The 18,248-nt window shown below is 40.5% G+C and overlaps 3 protein-coding genes across 4 annotated transcripts in view; 2 read left to right on the top strand and 1 right to left on the bottom strand.

Moving 5' to 3' along the window:
* jam2b (junctional adhesion molecule 2b) overlaps positions 1–1,536 on the bottom strand; it is a 10,423-nt gene extending 8,887 nt beyond the window's left edge. The window contains exon 1 of the mRNA XM_005942228.3: positions 1,367–1,536. Coding sequence (XP_005942290.1) covers positions 1,367–1,409 — 43 coding nt within the window. The 5' untranslated portion in view covers positions 1,410–1,536. The remainder of the gene's footprint in view (positions 1–1,366) is intronic.
* A 4,693-nt stretch (positions 1,537–6,229) lies between these two features.
* On the top strand, positions 6,230–9,698 carry si:ch211-160b11.4 (cilia- and flagella-associated protein 251). Its single transcript, XM_005942227.2, has 6 exons — positions 6,230–6,351; positions 6,755–7,972; positions 8,094–8,176; positions 8,269–8,406; positions 8,592–8,703; positions 9,267–9,698. The coding sequence occupies exons 1-6, from the start codon at positions 6,309–6,311 to the stop codon at positions 9,332–9,334; spliced, it is 1,662 nt and encodes a 553-aa protein (XP_005942289.1). The 5' UTR covers positions 6,230–6,308; the 3' UTR covers positions 9,335–9,698.
* Positions 9,699–15,529: 5,831 nt separating this feature from the next.
* On the top strand, positions 15,530–18,162 carry mettl21cb (methyltransferase 21C, AARS1 lysine b). Of its 2 annotated transcripts, XM_005942226.3 has the most exons (5): positions 15,530–15,647; positions 16,078–16,186; positions 16,321–16,484; positions 16,563–16,680; positions 17,753–18,162. In XM_005942226.3, the coding sequence occupies exons 2-5, from the start codon at positions 16,078–16,080 to the stop codon at positions 18,148–18,150; spliced, it is 789 nt and encodes a 262-aa protein (XP_005942288.1). In that variant the 5' UTR covers positions 15,530–15,647; the 3' UTR covers positions 18,151–18,162. The 2 variants fall into 2 exon arrangements, with proteins under 2 accessions (XP_005942288.1, XP_042084513.1); XM_042228579.1 differs by lacking the exon at positions 15,530–15,647 and having other exon boundaries at positions 15,673–16,186.
* Positions 18,163–18,248: the final 86 nt, after the last annotated feature.

Raw genomic sequence — 18,248 nt, 5'->3', positions numbered from 1 at the left:
TGTGTGTGTGTGTGTGTGTGTGTGTGTGTGTGTGTGTGTGTGTGTGTGTGTGTGTGTGTGTGTGTGTGTGTGTGTGTTGCACACAAAGCCATTCTTTATGACAGTAACCTTACCCTTCTCAGCTGGCATAGCATACACATGCACAGACATCTGTAAAACACACTTGTGAGGATCTCTGCTGACTGATCCTGAACACCCTGCACTCTTTTACTTTAATACAGAATGCATAATAACGGTGTTTTAACACTACATATTTTATTTTATTCAAATGTGCACTTGAAAAACCTAAAACTTAATCCGCTTCCACTATAAAAAAAAGTTACGTGTTTTAGGGTTTCTGCTTTTTTAAGGAGACATTGTAACCTAACTGAAAAACCACCTATGATACCTCCGGTGCAGTAATGAAAAAAATATTTTCATAGTATATTAAAAGGCAGTGTGTCTAAACAAACAGATTGTAATCGTTTCATCTCTACAAGGACTTTTGGTCCTCACATGTAAATACAAGAAAAATCAAAACACATGCACGTCAAAGACGCAATTAACTGCGTAAAACATGTTGTTTGGACGGCAGCCTTTGGCCTTTAAGATTCCCACAGCAGCATCAAATGCATTTTTTCTTTACTGCTTTTTCATCTCAGTCCAATTAACAACTAAGGGTCAGTCAGGGGCTATCTTCCCTGAAACTCTGGGATCTCAATCTCCTCCGCGGGGGTCACGTGATCCGTCTCATCAGCCCGTGGATCTCGGGTTCAAACAGCATCAGAGCGGGTTCAGTGTAAACATGAAGCCCAGCCACTCCCTGCACAATCTCTACCCCCACTGCACTCCCCAAACACATCGCACCTCCTCCGCGCTGTCTGTGAAATCACGCACAAGCTCTACAACTCACACACTAATAATCAATCAATAAATATCAGAGCCTCGTAAATGCCCGTTTTGACACTTAGCCTACATGCAGTCGTTTCTAAAGTTGTTAATTTGGCCCAAAATTACATTTTGTTTCGGTGGCCTCTTGCAGCTTAATAAGATAAAACTTGAGTTGCATAATCACGTAAGACGGTGGTAGGTGTTGTTTTCTTTAGTAAAATAAAGTAGGTCCTTAACTGTTATATTGCAATAAAATGAAAGAAAGAGGAGAAAATGCGTAATTACATATTTATAAGTCTGTAAAAAGGTCTGACATTAAAATAAATAAATGCATAAAACATGTAGTTCAACCTCACATCGCGTATGGATACATGTTTGCACTGTTACTGTGTATAAATGCAACGTAAAAATTGGCTGACTCTAAAAGTTGCACACACTCTCTGATTCAGTATCAAAACAGAAATTGTTGAAGTTTTGAACACAATAAAAAGCTCACTGTGCAAAATGGTGATGAGCAGAGGCAGCGCCAGCATCTTCATGGCTTTTCTCGGGTGTCGGAGCTCTTTCCTGAGGTCTGTCGGTGTCCGTGGGACTGGAGCAGATGAGTTTTACTCTAAACTCTCTGCAGCTTCTTCAGGTTTCATGTGCAACGGCCACGTGCGCGCTCACGTATCCCGGACAACTTACGGGGCTCGTGCACAAGTTCAGGGTGACCACCCCCTCTTCTCAGACAATTGCTCTCAGAGAGGAAACATGAGCCTTTCTTTCTGACAGGGGGACCTGCCCGGCTGTAGTAGTATCGAGTAGTAATGTAGTAGTAATGAGAAAGGAAGCTTTTGAATGGTTTCTTCAGCCATTAAACACAAAAGCGTTTGAGGATTCGTTACATGAAACACATTTTATTAATTACATTGTCACTAAGCTCTTTGGAGGTTTTTGTACATCACATCGTTTTTGTAGTCTCTAGAGACCACAGACTGTATATAAAAGATGGAAATAGATTGTTCTTCACACTTTGAAGCCTCAGCCTAAAGGGCTTTAAAATCCCTGTGAATATTTCGTGAGTCAAAATATTTTTCGGACTCACGTATTCTTAATGCAGCAGTTCAACTGACCATGTCATTTCACTGGCATTTATTTTTGTAACCTACTGAGATTTTTCCAGTTTCTTGTGTCGGAACAACAAGTGCGCTCATAGGCTCTCTGAAAGGATTTACCTGCCTCCACAGATGTGCTCCCAAGAGTTCAAACTGGCACACTGAAACATATACGAAAGCGGCCGTGATCCAGCTTCAACTACTGGATCAAACTATGGAATTCTCCCAGTTGCTGCTGTCTCGTGAAAATGGGATGAAATCAGAATCCCCATTTCCTCCTTTTCTTGTTTAAGAACGTGTTGAGTTTCTTGTGTTGGGTGTGTATATAACTCACACGGCAAGTTCCGATCTGTAAAATTGAGAATTTCATGTTGATTTTTCACAACGTGTTCAGTGTATAATGGCCTTTAGTTTTACCTGCTGCCATCACAGTATTTTGACACCATATGTGAGTGGGTGAATTTGATTGAGAGGGTTGACTGCTAATTTATCCACTAATGCTGGCTAGCAAGCTGAATCGTTTTTTCCCAGTCAGGCAACAAAGAAACATCAAAATAATATGTACATGTTTGTTTTGCCTTTCGCTGACTAATATAGGGTTAGCCACTAATGATGACTTAGACCTCAGGGGGTTAAAAGGTTCCAATAGCAACAGTTTAGTGACTGCAGAGGTGAAACCTGCTGACAGCTGCCTGGTCTGGACAGTCAAAGCAGCCACACCAAAACTCTAGTATCAAAGTGGACGAATTATAGAAAAACATTTTCCCAAAATAAAGTTGTTATGAAAAGGAGAAAGTAGCTATAGATACTAAAACTTTAGGAGCCAGCTTCAAGTGGGCCTGACACGTCAACTTTGGCTTCAGTTTCTAGCACTTAAGGTTGTTGCTTGGTAGAGACAAACGACTGAACGAAAGCTAAAAATTACTGGATGTACATTCATCGTGTAAATTATTTTTATATGTTATTTATCCTTTACACAAATATGAGTAAGAGCAGGAGTGAAAACATGGACCATTTATAAGCCAAGGGACCCAAACTAATGGTTGGACATTCTCCTTCAGTATTTTCTGGAAGAGAGCAGAATTCATGGTTTCATCCTGAAGCAGCAAAGCAGCCCCAGACCATCAAACTACCACCACCATCTTTGACTGCTGGTATGATGTTCTTTTATGATATTCTGTGTTAGTTTTACACCAGATGTGACGGGACTCAAACCTTCCTATAAGCTTAATTTTGTCTCATCAGTCCACAGAATATTTTCCCAAAAGTCAAATCATCAGGATGTTTTTTGGCAAATGTGAGTCGAGACTTTGTGGAGTTTTTTACTCAGCAGAAATCTCCCATGGATGAGACAAGTGAGGCAGTTCTTTTAGATGTTGTTCTGGGTTCTTTTGTGGCCTCCTAGATGAGTTGAAAGTGCGCTCTTGGAGTAATTTTGGTAGGTTGGCCACTCCTGGGAAGGTTCACCACTGTTCCAAGTTTTCTCCAGTCATGAATAATGGCTCTCACCGTGGTCCACCGGAGTCCCAAACCATGCAGCAACTCCAGAATTGCAGTTGTAGAGGTAACTGTACTGTAAAGGGCTCTGTTCATGAAAGGCCTTTATATCGTACAAATAAATGTATTTGATGCCTTTGTGTTTCTACTTATTTTAAGTATTTCTTGGGAACATGTAACCCTTTGCCTGCATATAAAGAATGGAAATCACAGAGGTTGGAGTTTTCCATATGTCTGCAGTGATGAGCCTAAGTCGGAGAGAAGTGGCAGCTGCTGCTGAGCTACTGTGTCTCTGGCTATTAGGTTTCTCACCACCAGCGCCCACACAACGGCACATTGTCACTCATTCTGGTTAATGTGCACACATGCTTACATTTGTGGCCATACGCACACACAAAGACACACACGGGGGACATACATCCAGACACGTGTGCGTAAGTACACACAAAGAGAAACAGTGAAACACTAACTCCCTAAATCTCAGCTGCAACACCTGTTCACAATCGACAGTCCCAGCTGCTCTGCTCGGAGCGGGACACACTGATGTCATGTAACACACACATGCACATGCATAGCAGCACATCTCAGCAACCACTGCTCACTTTACACAAACATACAGAAACAAAGTCAGTCAGATAGTGAATCTCAGAGGACGGGTGACTTTCAAATGCACGGTGACCTTTGATAACAGCCAGCGGAGCAGCTGTCCTCCTCACACTTTACTACAACAAAAACCTGATTTGTTCTTTGTAAGAGCATAACCAAGAGATGCTTCAGGGAAACCTGATCCAGCTATAACTGTAAGTTTTATTAAAAAGCAAAGTTTTAAACATATTCTTAAAAGTAGAGTGGTTGTCTGTCTCCTGAACCCAAACTGGGAGCTGCCAAAGTTATCAGAGATCCCAGCTCTGTTTTGTTGATATCACTCAAACCAACAACCTTGAGCCACACTATGAGATCAGGACTGTCGCTGTGCTCACCCTTGCTCTCATCACAGAGTTTCTAAAATATTTAATACAGTCATTCATACAAAAAACAAAGAGAGACTGCAATAATCCCCATGGTGTTCAGCGTAAGAGTATCCAACATACTCTTAGAAAGCAGCAGTCTACTGGCCGACGATCTCTTTCTTAATAAATCAAACAGCGACATTCAGCAACTTGTAAAACCTGAACATATCACAGAGGATCAGGATTTGACCACAGTCCATGAATATTGAGCGACACAGCTGCCATTTAATGTTTTGCTTTGGTTTGGTGGAAACTGAATGGAGTGAAAATCCAAGTGACAACAGGTGCACTGGAGAGGCAACAACACGACAACCCTCCCAAAAAAGGGAAAGGCTTTGAAGCTGGTGGCCACAGACTGGCTCTTTCCTTACTGATTTTTCTCTACTTTTGCTTTCTGTTATTGTCTGTCACTGCTGGTAATATGAGACGGTCCCTGCAGCACATTCAGGATCCACAGATAGTGCAGCTCCTCCAGGATGTCACATCCATAGGTGCCTGACATGTTTCGGTTGGATAAACTGTAATTGCTTCCATTAAATCCATCAGAGATTTTCCTTCATTTGCATTTTTTTCCCCGACTGACTACTTAAAGAAAGTCACTGTAAGGGTGTGAGAACCTTTTCCGTAGATGTGCATTATGGGGTTCACTGCTTTTTGCTGTATTGTTGTATGCTTTAACAGTAGAAGTGCAGAGAATGAGAAGCCTAAAAACATCCAAACAAGCTCTATATCTGATAAACACCTTTAGTTTTTACTGTGAAGGGATGAAGATATTATATTTGCATGTGAACTAGATGGAGAATATTTACATTTCGTTGCACTGAATATTGATTTTATTTGCTTTTACTGCAAATTAAAAGCACTGGTCCTGATTTTGTCCAAGAGAGAAAATGATAATAGTAATAATAAATTAATAATCAGTATCTGACTGTGTGGTGGGTTATTGTGGAGACACATGACAATTATTTCTGTACAAACTTTTGATGTTATAGCTTGTAAGGTTAGTTTGTTAGGTAAATATCAACATTCCTTACTAGGAAACTATATACTTTCATACTGTATTTCTTTAAGACAGTCTTCAGCTTTTACTACTCAGTTGTAAAAGGCCGATGAAGTACTGTCGTCACCCTGATGTGTGGGTGGGCATCATGGACGCCTGAATTTGTAAATACGATAACTCCAGATGGAAGTCATCTATTTTCAAAGTGATAACATTGGTTTAGCTACTAAAAATCTTGTAAGAGTTTGAAGCTCAGCGATGCTGAACTCAACGTCATGCTCAACGTTCTAGGATTTTCACATTTATACCATAGACGCGTTTACTAGGAGGCTTAGAGATAACACCGGCATCCGCCAATATTTCTTTATATCTGTTGTCAAGCACGCTTTTTGTTCTACTTCCTAAAGCTATCAAAGTTCAACCAACAGATAAACAAGCAGTTTACGTTTTCAGTTTTTATTTGCTCACGTGTCAGGCGTCGAAAACAAGCGCACGTGAAAACAGTGATCAGATTTCATGTCTTTTACTGACATCATTTATTACTCTGATCTGTTTGGAGGTCAGACCTCTGAATCAAGTCTGCAGCCCTGAACAACATGAACTTTATACTTCGCCAGAAGGAAACAAAGAAAAAAAAACAGCACTTTAGACAAGATAAGGGCGGGAGACGACCCACCTTTATGAGTTTATGGGAAATTTAAATGAAATGGGAGGGACTAACACTATTTATAAAGATTCAAAGTGCACAATCCAACAGTTGAAACCCAGATGCTAAACATTAATGGTCAATCAGTCTACAGTCAATGAAACAGTTTTACAGATTTTGACATCTAGATGAAGATGAAGACGCCAGCGCTGCTCTCACTGAGCCTTGCAGGTAAGAGGCTGCTCGAGCGTGACCGATCTGTGCTCTTTACGGTCTTTTTCTCCTAAATAGCTGAAATCAATTTAGATTTGAAGTCATTTGTAAGATGTAATCAATCAAATCAAAACATTTCATTCACTCATTATGAGCAGCTTTCTAGGTGTTATATTGATATAACAGCTAGTAATGATTATGTTGCTATTTTTAATGGGTTAGAACATTTATAACTTCACTTATATAGTGTTTCAAAACCAAAGCTGGGTTGAGGATTGTTAGCTATTGAACTGAACAGGCCTACCAGGCTCCCCCACAATTAGAAGGTAGATCACTACCAAAAGAAGCCACAGCATTTGTTATTAAAGTTTGATGTCTGTGTGATTTCTTCAGTAATTATTCAAATATTTTCTCTTTGCAGTGGCTCTGGCATTGCCAGCACTACCCCGTGGTGTGGAAAAAAGTCCAGTTTTAACTAAAGAAAACCAGCTCCCTCTGCTGGGAGACTCGGTTCCACTGCAGGGTCATGTACAGGTGGAGAATCCTGCACCACAGGCCGTACTACCCTCCAAAGAGCAGCAGGAAAAAGTGGCTGAAGAAGACCTGAAGCAGAATGTGGCAGAACTAGAGGTTAAAGTAAAGCCAGATGAAGAGCAAGAGGTGAAAGCAGAGCCTGAGGCTGAGGCTGAGGTGGAGAAAGCAGGTGTAGTGGAACTAGAAGTCAAAGTGAAGCCAGAAGTTAAGGTGGAGGAAAAGTCTGAAGCACAGCAAGAAGTTAAAGCAGAGGTTCCTGTGGAAGCTGAGGCTCAAATGGCTGGAGTTAATCCAGAAGGTGAGGGTGACCAAGAGCTCAAAGATGACCCCGAGTTCCAGGTGGAGTCAGAGGTAAAAGTTGAGCCAGATCAACTTCTAATGGAGCTAGAACCTGAGGAGAAGCACATGTTAGATGAAGAAAATTATCAGGAGCCTATGCAGCTTCAAGCTCACTCTGGTCTGGAAGAAGAAGAAGAAGAGTACGAAGAAAAGGTAGAAGAAGCAGAAGAAGAAAGTCACAATGACATGGTGGATGAGTTAGAGCCTCTAGATGATGACAACCTGTTTGAATCAGAACTGACAGAAGAAGAAGAAAAGGCTGCAAATGCAGAATTTCAGAGTCAAGAGTCACTCATTGAACCTGAGCCAGAGGAGGAGGAGGATGAGGAGGTGAAAAATGAAATGGTGGATGAGCCAATCATGGAGTTAGAGCCTCTAGATGATAATAGCCCAGCTGAACCTTTGCCAGAAGAGGAGTTGTTCATGAGGAAGCGGGACTATGCTTTAGATCAAGAACCAGTGATGGAACTGGAGCCTGAGATGATGGAAGAGCCTTTTCAAAATCCTGGTATCTTGGAAGAAGGGCCAGCGCTGGACATAATGGAGCAGCCAGTGTCACTTATGGAAAACTATTTTCCAAATGAAGAAGCTAAGATGGCAGCGAGGTCTGAAGAACAGGAATCCCCACTCGCAGGGGAAGAAAAATCACAAGTGCAGCTCTATGGAGAGCCAGAAACAGAAGACCAGATTGAGCCTGATGATGGTGAGCCGACTGGTCTGGTGTCAGAAGAAGAAAATCGTAGCAGGTTCAAACAAGCCATGCAAGGTAAAACACCCATATTGAATATGCACAAAGAAAGTAATTAGAGTGACAGAAATGTAGTCATGTGTGCATATTCTGAGGCCAGCTAAATTACTAAATGTTGTAATCTCAATTTTCACCACAGGGCGGCGCTCTTGCCCTGGTGTAGTACTAGGAGAGAAGTGTTACCAGTTCTTTAAAGGGCCAAAGACGCCTGCAAATGCTGAGGTATTCATGCATCCTCTGTAATTCAATTTAAGCACCAATGACTCCATATAAACTCTGACATTAATGTGGATCTTTCACTGTTTCCTTTTTAGCTTTTTTGCCAAACGTTCCCCGGTGGCCATCTGGCCTCCATCACAAGCAATCACAACCACGCTGAGCTGATGAAGATGATACTGAAGGAAAATGGAAAGTATACGCGCACATGGATTGGAGGGCTTCGATTTCTAGACGTATGTATTTTGAGCTGGGGATCTGTGGAGGTCTTGAACTTGTTGAGCGCACAAAATAATGATTTACCTTTGTATTAACTGCACTATGAGACCTTGTTCGTGTCCCTGATGTGTTGTATCTAGAGACTCATTATGTTAAACTACTGCTCTTGATTAACTCTCATTAATCTCTTGTTACATGTCAGACTGGTCGCTTCATCTGGTTGGACGGGTCCAAATGGGACTACGCTGATTGGCTGTCAGGGGAGCCCAATAACACAGCAAATAAGGAGAACTGCCTGGAAGTTCTGCCTTGGGGTATGAGTCGGTTTAATCCAAGATGTTTATTTTAGTTCATTTTTCTCCATTTGTGTTAATTCATTTTTGTTTTTAGCATTTTTTTTAGCATCACTAACGCACAGATACCAGTGTTACAAAGCTGAAAGAAGCCCAAAATACATAAATAGTGGTGGTGGTGCTTGTGAAAATTTATGCGGAACAATTCTGCAATCTAGGTGCAATCTAGCTCCTAAAACAGTGTTTATCTGATTATACTTACATGGACATTCTTTCTTTCTTTCTTTCTTTCTTTCTTTCTTTCTTTCTTTCTTTCTTTCTTTCTTTCTTTATTTCTTTATTTATTTATTTAAAAGGATAATCTGTCTGTGTTGTTGCAAATTATGCAAAAATGTGTAGTTATGTTAGTTAAATCGAACTTTTCCCAAACTCATAAGATGGCTCTGAATTAATTATTCAACCAGTCAGTAAGAAGTTACGTTGCTGAATAAATATGATTATTCAATAAAGCTGAACTGATCTCACATTAAATTATTAGACACACTTACTTTATTTCTTACCCCGTGTTTGTCCGTCTTTTTCAGGAAACGGGAAGTTTAACGACTTTACGTGCTGGGAACCCCAGGCTTTCATCTGCTCCTATTACAATTAGTTAATGTACAGTGAGGTGTTTTTCTTATCCTTGTCAGATGCTGGGTGCTGAGTTTGAACTTTTTTTCCCCCTTTACTTGCAGTTTATCTTAAATTGGAAAGTAAATGATTAGAAACCATGAACTGTCAGCATCTGTTAGTCACGGGACTCTTCATTTACCTGCATTAACCTCAGTTAGGACGCTCTCGTTATTTCACATTTGAAAGTAAATTTTTTGTAAATGTCCCATCCATCGTTTTGTTTAAATGCAATATTGCCTATTTGGTATTTAGAAATATAATAAATAAATAAAGAAGTCACATTTAATAAAGTTAGACAAAATGTATGGACAATGTTGTTTTTGATAATACGGCTTGTTGTGTAAATAAAGGAAATTTGATATTTTATTCTTGAGTTTTCCATTATTACCATCACACTTTAAGTATAGTTAAAGTATAGTGTTGTGGTATAGTCAGTGTGTTATTATTAAATGTGTTTAAGAGCTTTTTTTTCTTGTTTCTTACTATGCTTTATCATTTGTATACATAATTGTATAAGCACTCACCTGCCAGTTTATTAGGTGCATCTGTTCAAATGTTTGTTAAATTAAAATATCACCCAGTCATGTGGGAGCAAGTAGACCAGGTCAACACAGCCTGCTGTAGTTCACACCGAGCATCATAACAGGGAGGAGAGGTGATTTCAGCACCCATCTCTAAGGTTTACAGAGAATGGTCCAAAGAAGAGAAAATATCCAGTGAGCTGCAGTCCTCTGATGTAAAATGCAGTGTTGATGCCTAAAGTGAGAAGAAAATGTCCCGACTGCTTTGAGCTGATAGGAAGCCTGTGTATGAACCAGTGTATGCAGAAGAGCATCTCTTAAAGCACAACAGATAGAACCTTGAAGTGGACGGGCTAAAGCAACAGACAGTCACACCTGTCAGCCAAGAACAGGAAATGAGGCTACAATTCATACAGTGATGCCTCGTCCGATGAGTCTCCATTTTTTGCTGCAACATTCAGATGTAAACAATATGAAAGCATAGATCCATCTGTGTTATATCAATGGTTCATGCTGCTGAGGGTGGTGTAAATGTGTGTGGGATATTTAAAGGCCACAGCTTATCTGTGGCTTTTAAACATTTGTTTCTGACCATGTCCACCCCTTTATGACCACGGGGTATCCATCTTCTGATGGCTGATTCCAACAGGATAACACACCACGTCACGTGTAAAATGATTTCGGACTGGTTTCTTAAATATGAGAATGAGTTCACTGTACTCAAATGGCCTCAACAGTCACCACATGTCAGTCCAACAGAGGAGTTTTCACGTGAAGCGGAACGGGAGATTCACATCATGGATGTGCAGCTGACAAATCTGCAGCAACTGTGTGATGCTGTCATCTCAGTATGGACCAAAATCTTTCCATCACAATGCTGAATCCACAGTCAACTCTCTAAGACACATTTCATATACTTATATAAGAAGTTTACACAAAAAACGTAATAAAAATATCTACATTGTGCCGTTTGTTGCTACATTATTACTAATGAATACAATATTACTATGAAAAAAAGTGTTTTTGAAGTAGAAAAACCTGAAAATTTGACTAGAAGCCCTGATAAGTGAAAGCAGTTTTTATGTGGAGGTTTGGGGATTTCGCACACTTTTTTGTCTGTCAAATGCAGAAACCAATAAATACTTTTTGTATACTCTGGACACTTTAATAAAATCCCTGAAAATGTGACTCAAGACAGCTGTGAGTTTATGTGCCAAATGAATTAATACTAATGCCACAGTCTTGCAATGAATCTCACAAATGTTAAAGCTGTAAATGGGGCTTTTCTTCAGTACTTGAGTGCTCAAATATGAGTCATTCCCCTATTGACACACATTCATTCAAACACACAATCTAACATTCACACACTCACACACAGTGAATGTATCAGGAGCAACTGGGGTTTCAGTATCTTGCCCGCGGATGCTTTGGCATGCAGATTGAAACAGCAAGGGATTAAACCACCAACCTCCCAATTAGCAGAAGACCAACTGTAAGCCAAAGCCACTGCTTGCAATGTAGAGACATGCATAACCCTATCCAGAATCCAAAAATACATCCTTGATAATGACCATAAAACTGAATAAGAATTTTTCAACAAAGCTGAAGAACTCAGACCTTTCAAACGCACGACTGAATGCAGGACGGTCACACAACATCGACTGTTACGAGATGCTCTATTTGACTGCCGTCAGTCAAGGCAGCATTGCAAAGTGAGAATGAGGTTTAAATGAACCTCCAGCACATCCAAGGCCCCATATATGGCAACCTCAGCACCCCATGAAGACCCTAAGAGAGCGATTTGTTCTTGTGCCCAGAATCTTTCAGGGGGATAAAAGCTGTTCACATTCAGATTCCAAATTCCAAATTCAATACCTGCATCATTTCTGTCTGCTTAAACGTTTGATTACGTTTTTCTGTCACAGAGGCATCCAGACACAGTGAGTATCATTCTTAACTACACCCTTTAAAATAACAGGGAGCTTAGCGCCCATTAAGTGATGTATTCACACAATCACGCTGCACACGTGGCTACTGTAAGCCCGCTGCAGCTCACGTGCTGCTGTGTGTGATGGTGACTCATTTTCCGCTGGCCTACACAACCTTTTCCTGACCTTTAGACGCGGAGGTGAGGATTACCAACCCTAAGGTGATGACTGGCAGCTCTTTATCCTTCTCTTATATTTGCTGACCGGTCCGCCACCATACTCACACACTATTATCAATATTCAAAAAGATTCAGCTCAGCATTGCATGAGCTATCTTTTGACAGCCGAGCCTTGGTAATTCTCTTTTGTTCCCCACCAGGAAAAATGGCTTTCCCTGGAATTAAGAGATCCCAGTTGAATGTGTATCTTCGATCTATTAATAGAGAGTTATCTCCTAAAGATTTGCCAAGCATTGTGTGGCTTCATAACAGACTGAGTACATTATCGGCTATGGTTTATCATCATTAGGAGGCAGCTATACACACTGAATTTCATCAGTAGTGATTAATAAATTAAATCCAGTGGGTTGGGCGACATAATGCCGCCCTGCTGTGATGGAAAGCTCCAAATACTTTGACTCATTACCTGTGTTGCTGTTTAGATGACAGTGACTGAGTGTTGGTTGTTACCGTCTGTCAGTTCAAGTCATTTTCTAACCTCATGCGGCACAACCAGCTGTTTCCTGGCCGCTCTGAGTGTACACTCATGCAAGGCTGTGAATCCTCCCACCTAAAGCTCTACAGCCCGGCTTACAGCTACTTGGTACAGTGAATACCCCTGTATCCATGGTCAGCCTGGACTCCACCGCTACGACAAAAACAGACTCTGAGCAGTGTTTACAGCACTCCCTTTTATAGAGATGATGCATACCAGCACTAATCTGTGTACTAAATTCATCGGTGTTCATCATGTCAGTTCCACATAAACAAATTACAGAATTAAGCATCCTGTTTGTTTTGCTCTGAATGACATTTCTAAACTGCCAGATAACATCACTAGATTTTAGCAAAATATATGAATATATATCCACAAAACTAAAGCAGTATTTTACAATATATTTTCATTTTTGAAGGCTTTCAATTTTGAGAACCTTTTGTGAGTAAACCAGTGGTTTGATAAAGTTAATAAAGTGTATACCATTAGAATAAATGAAAGTAAGTCAGCATGTTACATTTTTGTACTCAAATCTGATTTACCTCCGAATAGTAATGGACCTTGATGTAATGGATCCACTTTATATTTTTTATCAGTATTCCGTTATTTTAAAATGCTGAGAAAATGTAAAGGAGGTAGCACGGTGGCAACGTTGTTAGTACTGTTGTGCCCACTGGCTGTGGGCTTCTGCATGGAGTTTGTATGTTTTCTCCGGGTACTCCGGCTTCCTCCTACAGTCCAAAGACGTGCAGTTAGTAGGATTAGGTTAAGTGGTGAATCTAGATTGCCCATAGGTGTGAGTGTGAATGGCTGTCTGTCTCTCTGTGTTAGCCCTGCATCAGCTTGGTGACCTGTCCAAGGTGCGCCCTGCCTCTCGCCCTATAGTAGCTGTGAAATACATCCAAACAGGATGGATGGAGAAAACATACATAAAGTAAAAGGCCACTCAGAAAGCACAGCCCTCCATCCTTGCAGTGTTAAGCAAACAAATCGGAGCAGCACCAAAATGAACGGGTTCTTATTTGCTCCACCACTTAAATTAGTTTTTGTGAAATTTAACTTGTTCGTTTTTGGGAGGGGAGGGTTACCTTTCACCTTGGCTTTGGTACAGGAAGCGGTGGTTAATTGATCAATAGGCAAGTGGAAGACAAAAGACAATCAAACTTGTGAATATTTGAAATGAGAAATCATCCATACTTTAAGTTTTTAATCTAATCTGCAAAGCAAGACACTTCTACTGCTTTGTAAGTATGGCCTAGACCAAATCACATTGTATTCTTACTTTTTCTCAAGCAACGAATCTTGCAGCTTATTCTGCATATTATCATCAACGCATCGGGCTAGCTGTTTCTGTCTCCATTCTGTGAGTCTCTGCTCTGACCCACAGAGTAAAGGAGGCTCTAAGTTCTTGAGCAAGTGATTAACTGTCTGTCATTTGTGTACAGAATCCACCTGAGTCCCGACTGTGCATTTACAAAACTTCACAGGTGTGTAGTAGGAACCAAAAGATGACTAGTGAGTGTTTACACACTGACTGACTGATGGAGAAGCAACGGAAAGAAGAAACCGGGATTCTCAACAATAAAGTTACTGTAAAAGAGAGCAAAATGATGCGATTGACAAAAACTTAATCTGCCAAATGGGAACCAACAAGCAGGCAGTAAGCAGTGAAGTGAATGACTAAAGGATAAAGAGAATTCATATTTAAAGTGAATGTAAGTAAATGAACCGGTCATATGACATAATATATGGACAAAAGCTACCTCCACATTATACCAACAGGAGCTTTTATGACATCCTACTCCATAGCTATGAACATGCAGTTGGTTGGTCCCCCCCCTTTTCAGCAGGTTTTCAGTCATCTAGATCATGGTGGTCTTAAGAGCTTGAAAGCAGAAGACAATCCATGAGAGGTGAAATGTCCTAAAGAAGTCCAGTTACCAGTGTTACCAGTGTTTCTGTGACAATTTTTGCCAGAAAATTATTGGTGAGGTCAGATACCTGTGCTGGACGAGAGGACCTGGCTCTCTCTGTTCATCCCGAAAGTGTTTGATGGGACTGAGGTCAGAGCTCTTCGTGGGCCAGTCAAGTTCTTTCACACCAGGCTCCTCCAACCATGCCTTGCTTTTTGAAGGGGATTTCCCAAACTGAGAATTGTCCGAAATGCTCTGATAAGCTGAAACATTAACATCATCCCCCCCACTGACAACTTTTGGTTCTTTATTTTGCAATATACAGTATATATATTCTGGATAGTCCTGTAAGATTAGTGATTAATGGGTAAATGGTAATTACAAAACAATACTTCAGGAAGGAAATCTTAGAAAAACAGCCCCAAAGCCTTATCCCTCCTCCACAAAACCACAGTTTAGTTCATCTGGGATTCATTAAACCAAGACTGATCCACTGAACTTCTAGACAGAGGATCTGACAGTCCACAGAGCATGTTTCCACTGCTCCAGAGTCCACAGGCTGCATGCTATACATTGGTGGTGATTTAAGGCTTGAATGCACCTGAAGTTTCCAGCTCACCAAGTTTGTGGTGACGTTAATGCCAGAGGAGTGTTAGGAAGAAATTTCACAAACTGACATGTAGCGTTTGTCACTAAGTGCTCGACTATTTTGAGCTCACGAACTCACTCACTACTGCTAACCATATAAGTAATGTTAAGACTGGACACTGAGACTGGATCTATACTTTGATCACATTAGAAATTAACCTAATCTTTGGACATGCCAGGTTGCACCCACTCTGCAAAGCCTCATACAGTTTGGCTGAGAGCCCTGTCATGATTGGGCTCACTGTGAAAACATTTTGTTTTCAAATATTTACATGTCCCCGTAGCTTTACCTGTAACCTACCTAAAGACAGATGTGTGATGCATTAATGATGACAGGAGAGAATAAACAAGTAGCTCACTGCAGTAAATCTTAGTGCTGAAACAGGATAACAGGATGCAATTCTATAAAAGCGTATATAATAAAGTCTACTGGGAGGGGGAAACTATGTTAGCAGACCCCAGCTTCACTCAGGGGTGTGTCACAGACGATGCTCTGTGTATAAACTCAGAGCACACAGAGGCAAGTGCAGACACACAACAAGAAAACACACGGGGCATACTTCCTACTGGTAGGTTTCACATCTTCTTGCAAACTATTTCTATTTTATTATGAATATATTTCGTTTGAAAATTCTTAAAATGACGCTAATTATTTTATAAAATTGTATAAATGTAACTTTAGTCTTTGCACTGGAATTTATCTGAGTGTGCTTTTCATCTGAGGTAAACACCGTGTGCTCTGTATCCATGACTGTGGCTTGTTGACCTCAGGATTTAACCAGCTGTGTTTCTGGGCTCCAGTTCGCAGTCCAGTGGCAGCCAAAGAGACTAGCGGACTAAATCCAGTCCACTCTGAATCCATTCCAACTTTTACTGAGATTCAAATGAACAATCGTTACATAAAGGGGCCTTTTTTTTTAAAAAATAAATAATAATAATAATAATTTTATTTTTATTTTTTTTCTTACCTTTGACCCATGATGGGAACTTTAATTTAAGATGCTTATGGAGAGATCATCTGCACTCAGCCAGCCAGTAAGACAAAAGCCTCCTGGAAAGAAAAGGGAAGATGATAAGGAGGTGGAGGAGGAGGGAACCGCTATTAAAGGTATATTCAAACTGTATCTCTTATGTACAAGTCTAGTTTTTGCATGTCAGGCAAGTATAATTCGTTTTTTTTAACTGAACTTTGCTAATTTGTTAGTATAACCTGTCTCTTCATGTCACGCTCTGCTCATGCAGTACTGACAGACCAGAGGGTGATGGCAAAAGAGGCTCTGAGCAGGAGGAACCTCTGGGAGCCGAGTGTTTATTACGCTCGGGGAAACGAGTCTTTTCATTTTGCCGGTCATGACATCAGCATCCGAGAGTCCATGGATACGTACGGTGCTCTGATCTGGCCTGGGGTAAGGGGCTGCCGTGGGCATGGCATTGGCTCATTTTGAAAATGTGTTGTAAATGTGACAAGAATTTTATTTTTGTAGGCAATAGCTTTGTGCCAGTTCTTGGAGAACAACCAGCAACAAGTGAACCTGATGGACAAAGCAGTACTTGAGATTGGAGCTGGGACTGGCTTAGCTTCTATTGTAGCAAGTCTGCTTGGTAAGTGCATTTTGATAATGCAGTTGTGCATGTGCTGCATGTATGAAACTTTACCTTTAATCTTTTAGATTTGATGTTGGGAACACATTCATTTAAGAATAAATGATGCATCCTAATAAACTGGCAATACACTCGTTTATATTTGTTACTTAGGACCAGTGTTGGTCAAGTTACTTAAAAAAAGTAATCAGTAACTAATTACTGATTACTTCCCCCAAAAAGTAATCCCATTACTTTACTGATTACTTATTTTCAAAAGTAATTATTTACAAGTTACGCGTTACTGCCCATCTCTGCTTAGGACTTAGTTAAGTGGTGATATTCTTGGCTTTAAGACAAAGAAAAATCCATAAAGGGTTAATTCCCACTCGCGCATAATGTGTGCACTGAATATTTCATATTTCTGCTTTTATGCAAAAGTTACATTTCAGCTTGGTGATGGAACTCGCGGGAAAAGTCGTGACGCAACTAAAAACACTGGAATTCATTGTTAAAGCACAACGACCATCCTCCCACATAGTTCTCCTGTACTGCATACAACAGAGGGGTTGTAACTTAGATATATTATGGATACAGCAATCACTGGATTGATGCTGTTATCCATAAGCCCCTCCATTAAGCCCAGAGTGGAAACAAAGGTTTCATTTATTCCCAATAAAATAAAATGATTGAATTTAAAGTAAAAAGAACTTGGAAAAAATAAATAAATAAAACAAAAACAATGCAACTTCAGTTTGATCACCAAAATTCCTTACAATTAGAGTAAATCATTTTGCTACTGGTTCAGCAGAAACTATAATTAGTGAGAAACTCAAAGCAGGCTGTAAGTTTATATTTAGTTTAGTTTTTTGTTATCCACAAGTTAAAAATTGTTGCTTTTATTTAAAAATATATATTTACCAAATTGAGAAAATAACTTGAAGTTTTGACTCTGCCAGTTAGGAATAGTTTTCTTTTTTTAGAGGGGGAAACAAGCTTCCATAACAAAATGCACAATAATTACAAAATTAAAAAAATAATCATTATGTTTTAATGTCTCTGTTGTTTTGCGTTTCAACCCACTTTTTGCCAGGTGCTTGGGTGACGGCAACAGATCTGCCAGACATATTATCTAACCTGACCTTCAACCTGCTGCGAAACACCAGGGGCCGCTGCCGCTACACCCCTCAAGTGGTTGCTCTCTCCTGGGGTCAGGACCTGGATCGAGACTTCCCCTATGCATCATACCACTACGACTTCGTGCTCGCAGCTGATGTGGTCTATCACCACGACTGCCTTGAAGAACTGTTGAAAACTATGCATCACTTTTGCCCACCAGGAAGTCAAACAACGCTGCTGTGGGCCAACAAGATCCGGTTCCAGTCAGACCTGAGGTTCACAGAGTGCTTTAAGAGCCATTTTAACACCACGTTGCTGACCGAGCTGCCGCAGCAGGAGATCAGGATTTATAAAGCCATGGCAAAGGAGTGACAAAGAGGCTTTAGGAGTGGGAGCTTCCAGTGATGTCAAAGGTTATGAAAGATATTCCACGCCTGGTTCTGATCTGTGCTTACATTCCTGGACAGTGC

The sequence above is a fragment of the Haplochromis burtoni genome, unplaced genomic scaffold (assembly GCF_018398535.1).
Source record: "Haplochromis burtoni strain Fernald_Lab_line unplaced genomic scaffold, NCSU_Asbu1 Contig_333, whole genome shotgun sequence".
Classification (NCBI taxonomy): domain Eukaryota; kingdom Metazoa; phylum Chordata; class Actinopteri; order Cichliformes; family Cichlidae; genus Haplochromis; species Haplochromis burtoni.
The sequence above is the reverse complement of the archived record's forward strand: the minus strand, read 5'-3'. Positions and strand labels throughout refer to the sequence as shown.

Excerpts from the sequence above, each read along its gene's own strand:
- si:ch211-160b11.4 (XM_005942227.2), top strand. The coding sequence starts at position 6,309 with ATGAAGATGAAGACGCCAGCGCTGCTCTCACTGAGCCTTGCAG. Across the intron at positions 6,352-6,754 it reads GCTCTCACTGAGCCTTGCAG|TGGCTCTGGCATTGCCAGCA; the intron begins GTAAGAGGCTGC and ends TTCTCTTTGCAG. Across the intron at positions 8,177-8,268 it reads AGACGCCTGCAAATGCTGAG|CTTTTTTGCCAAACGTTCCC; the intron begins GTATTCATGCAT and ends TTTCCTTTTTAG.
- mettl21cb (XM_005942226.3), top strand. The coding sequence starts at position 16,078 with ATGCTTATGGAGAGATCATCTGCACTCAGCCAGCCAGTAAGACAAAAG. Across the intron at positions 16,187-16,320 it reads GGAGGGAACCGCTATTAAAG|TACTGACAGACCAGAGGGTG; the intron begins GTATATTCAAAC and ends CTGCTCATGCAG. Across the intron at positions 16,681-17,752 it reads TATTGTAGCAAGTCTGCTTG|GTGCTTGGGTGACGGCAACA; the intron begins GTAAGTGCATTT and ends ACTTTTTGCCAG.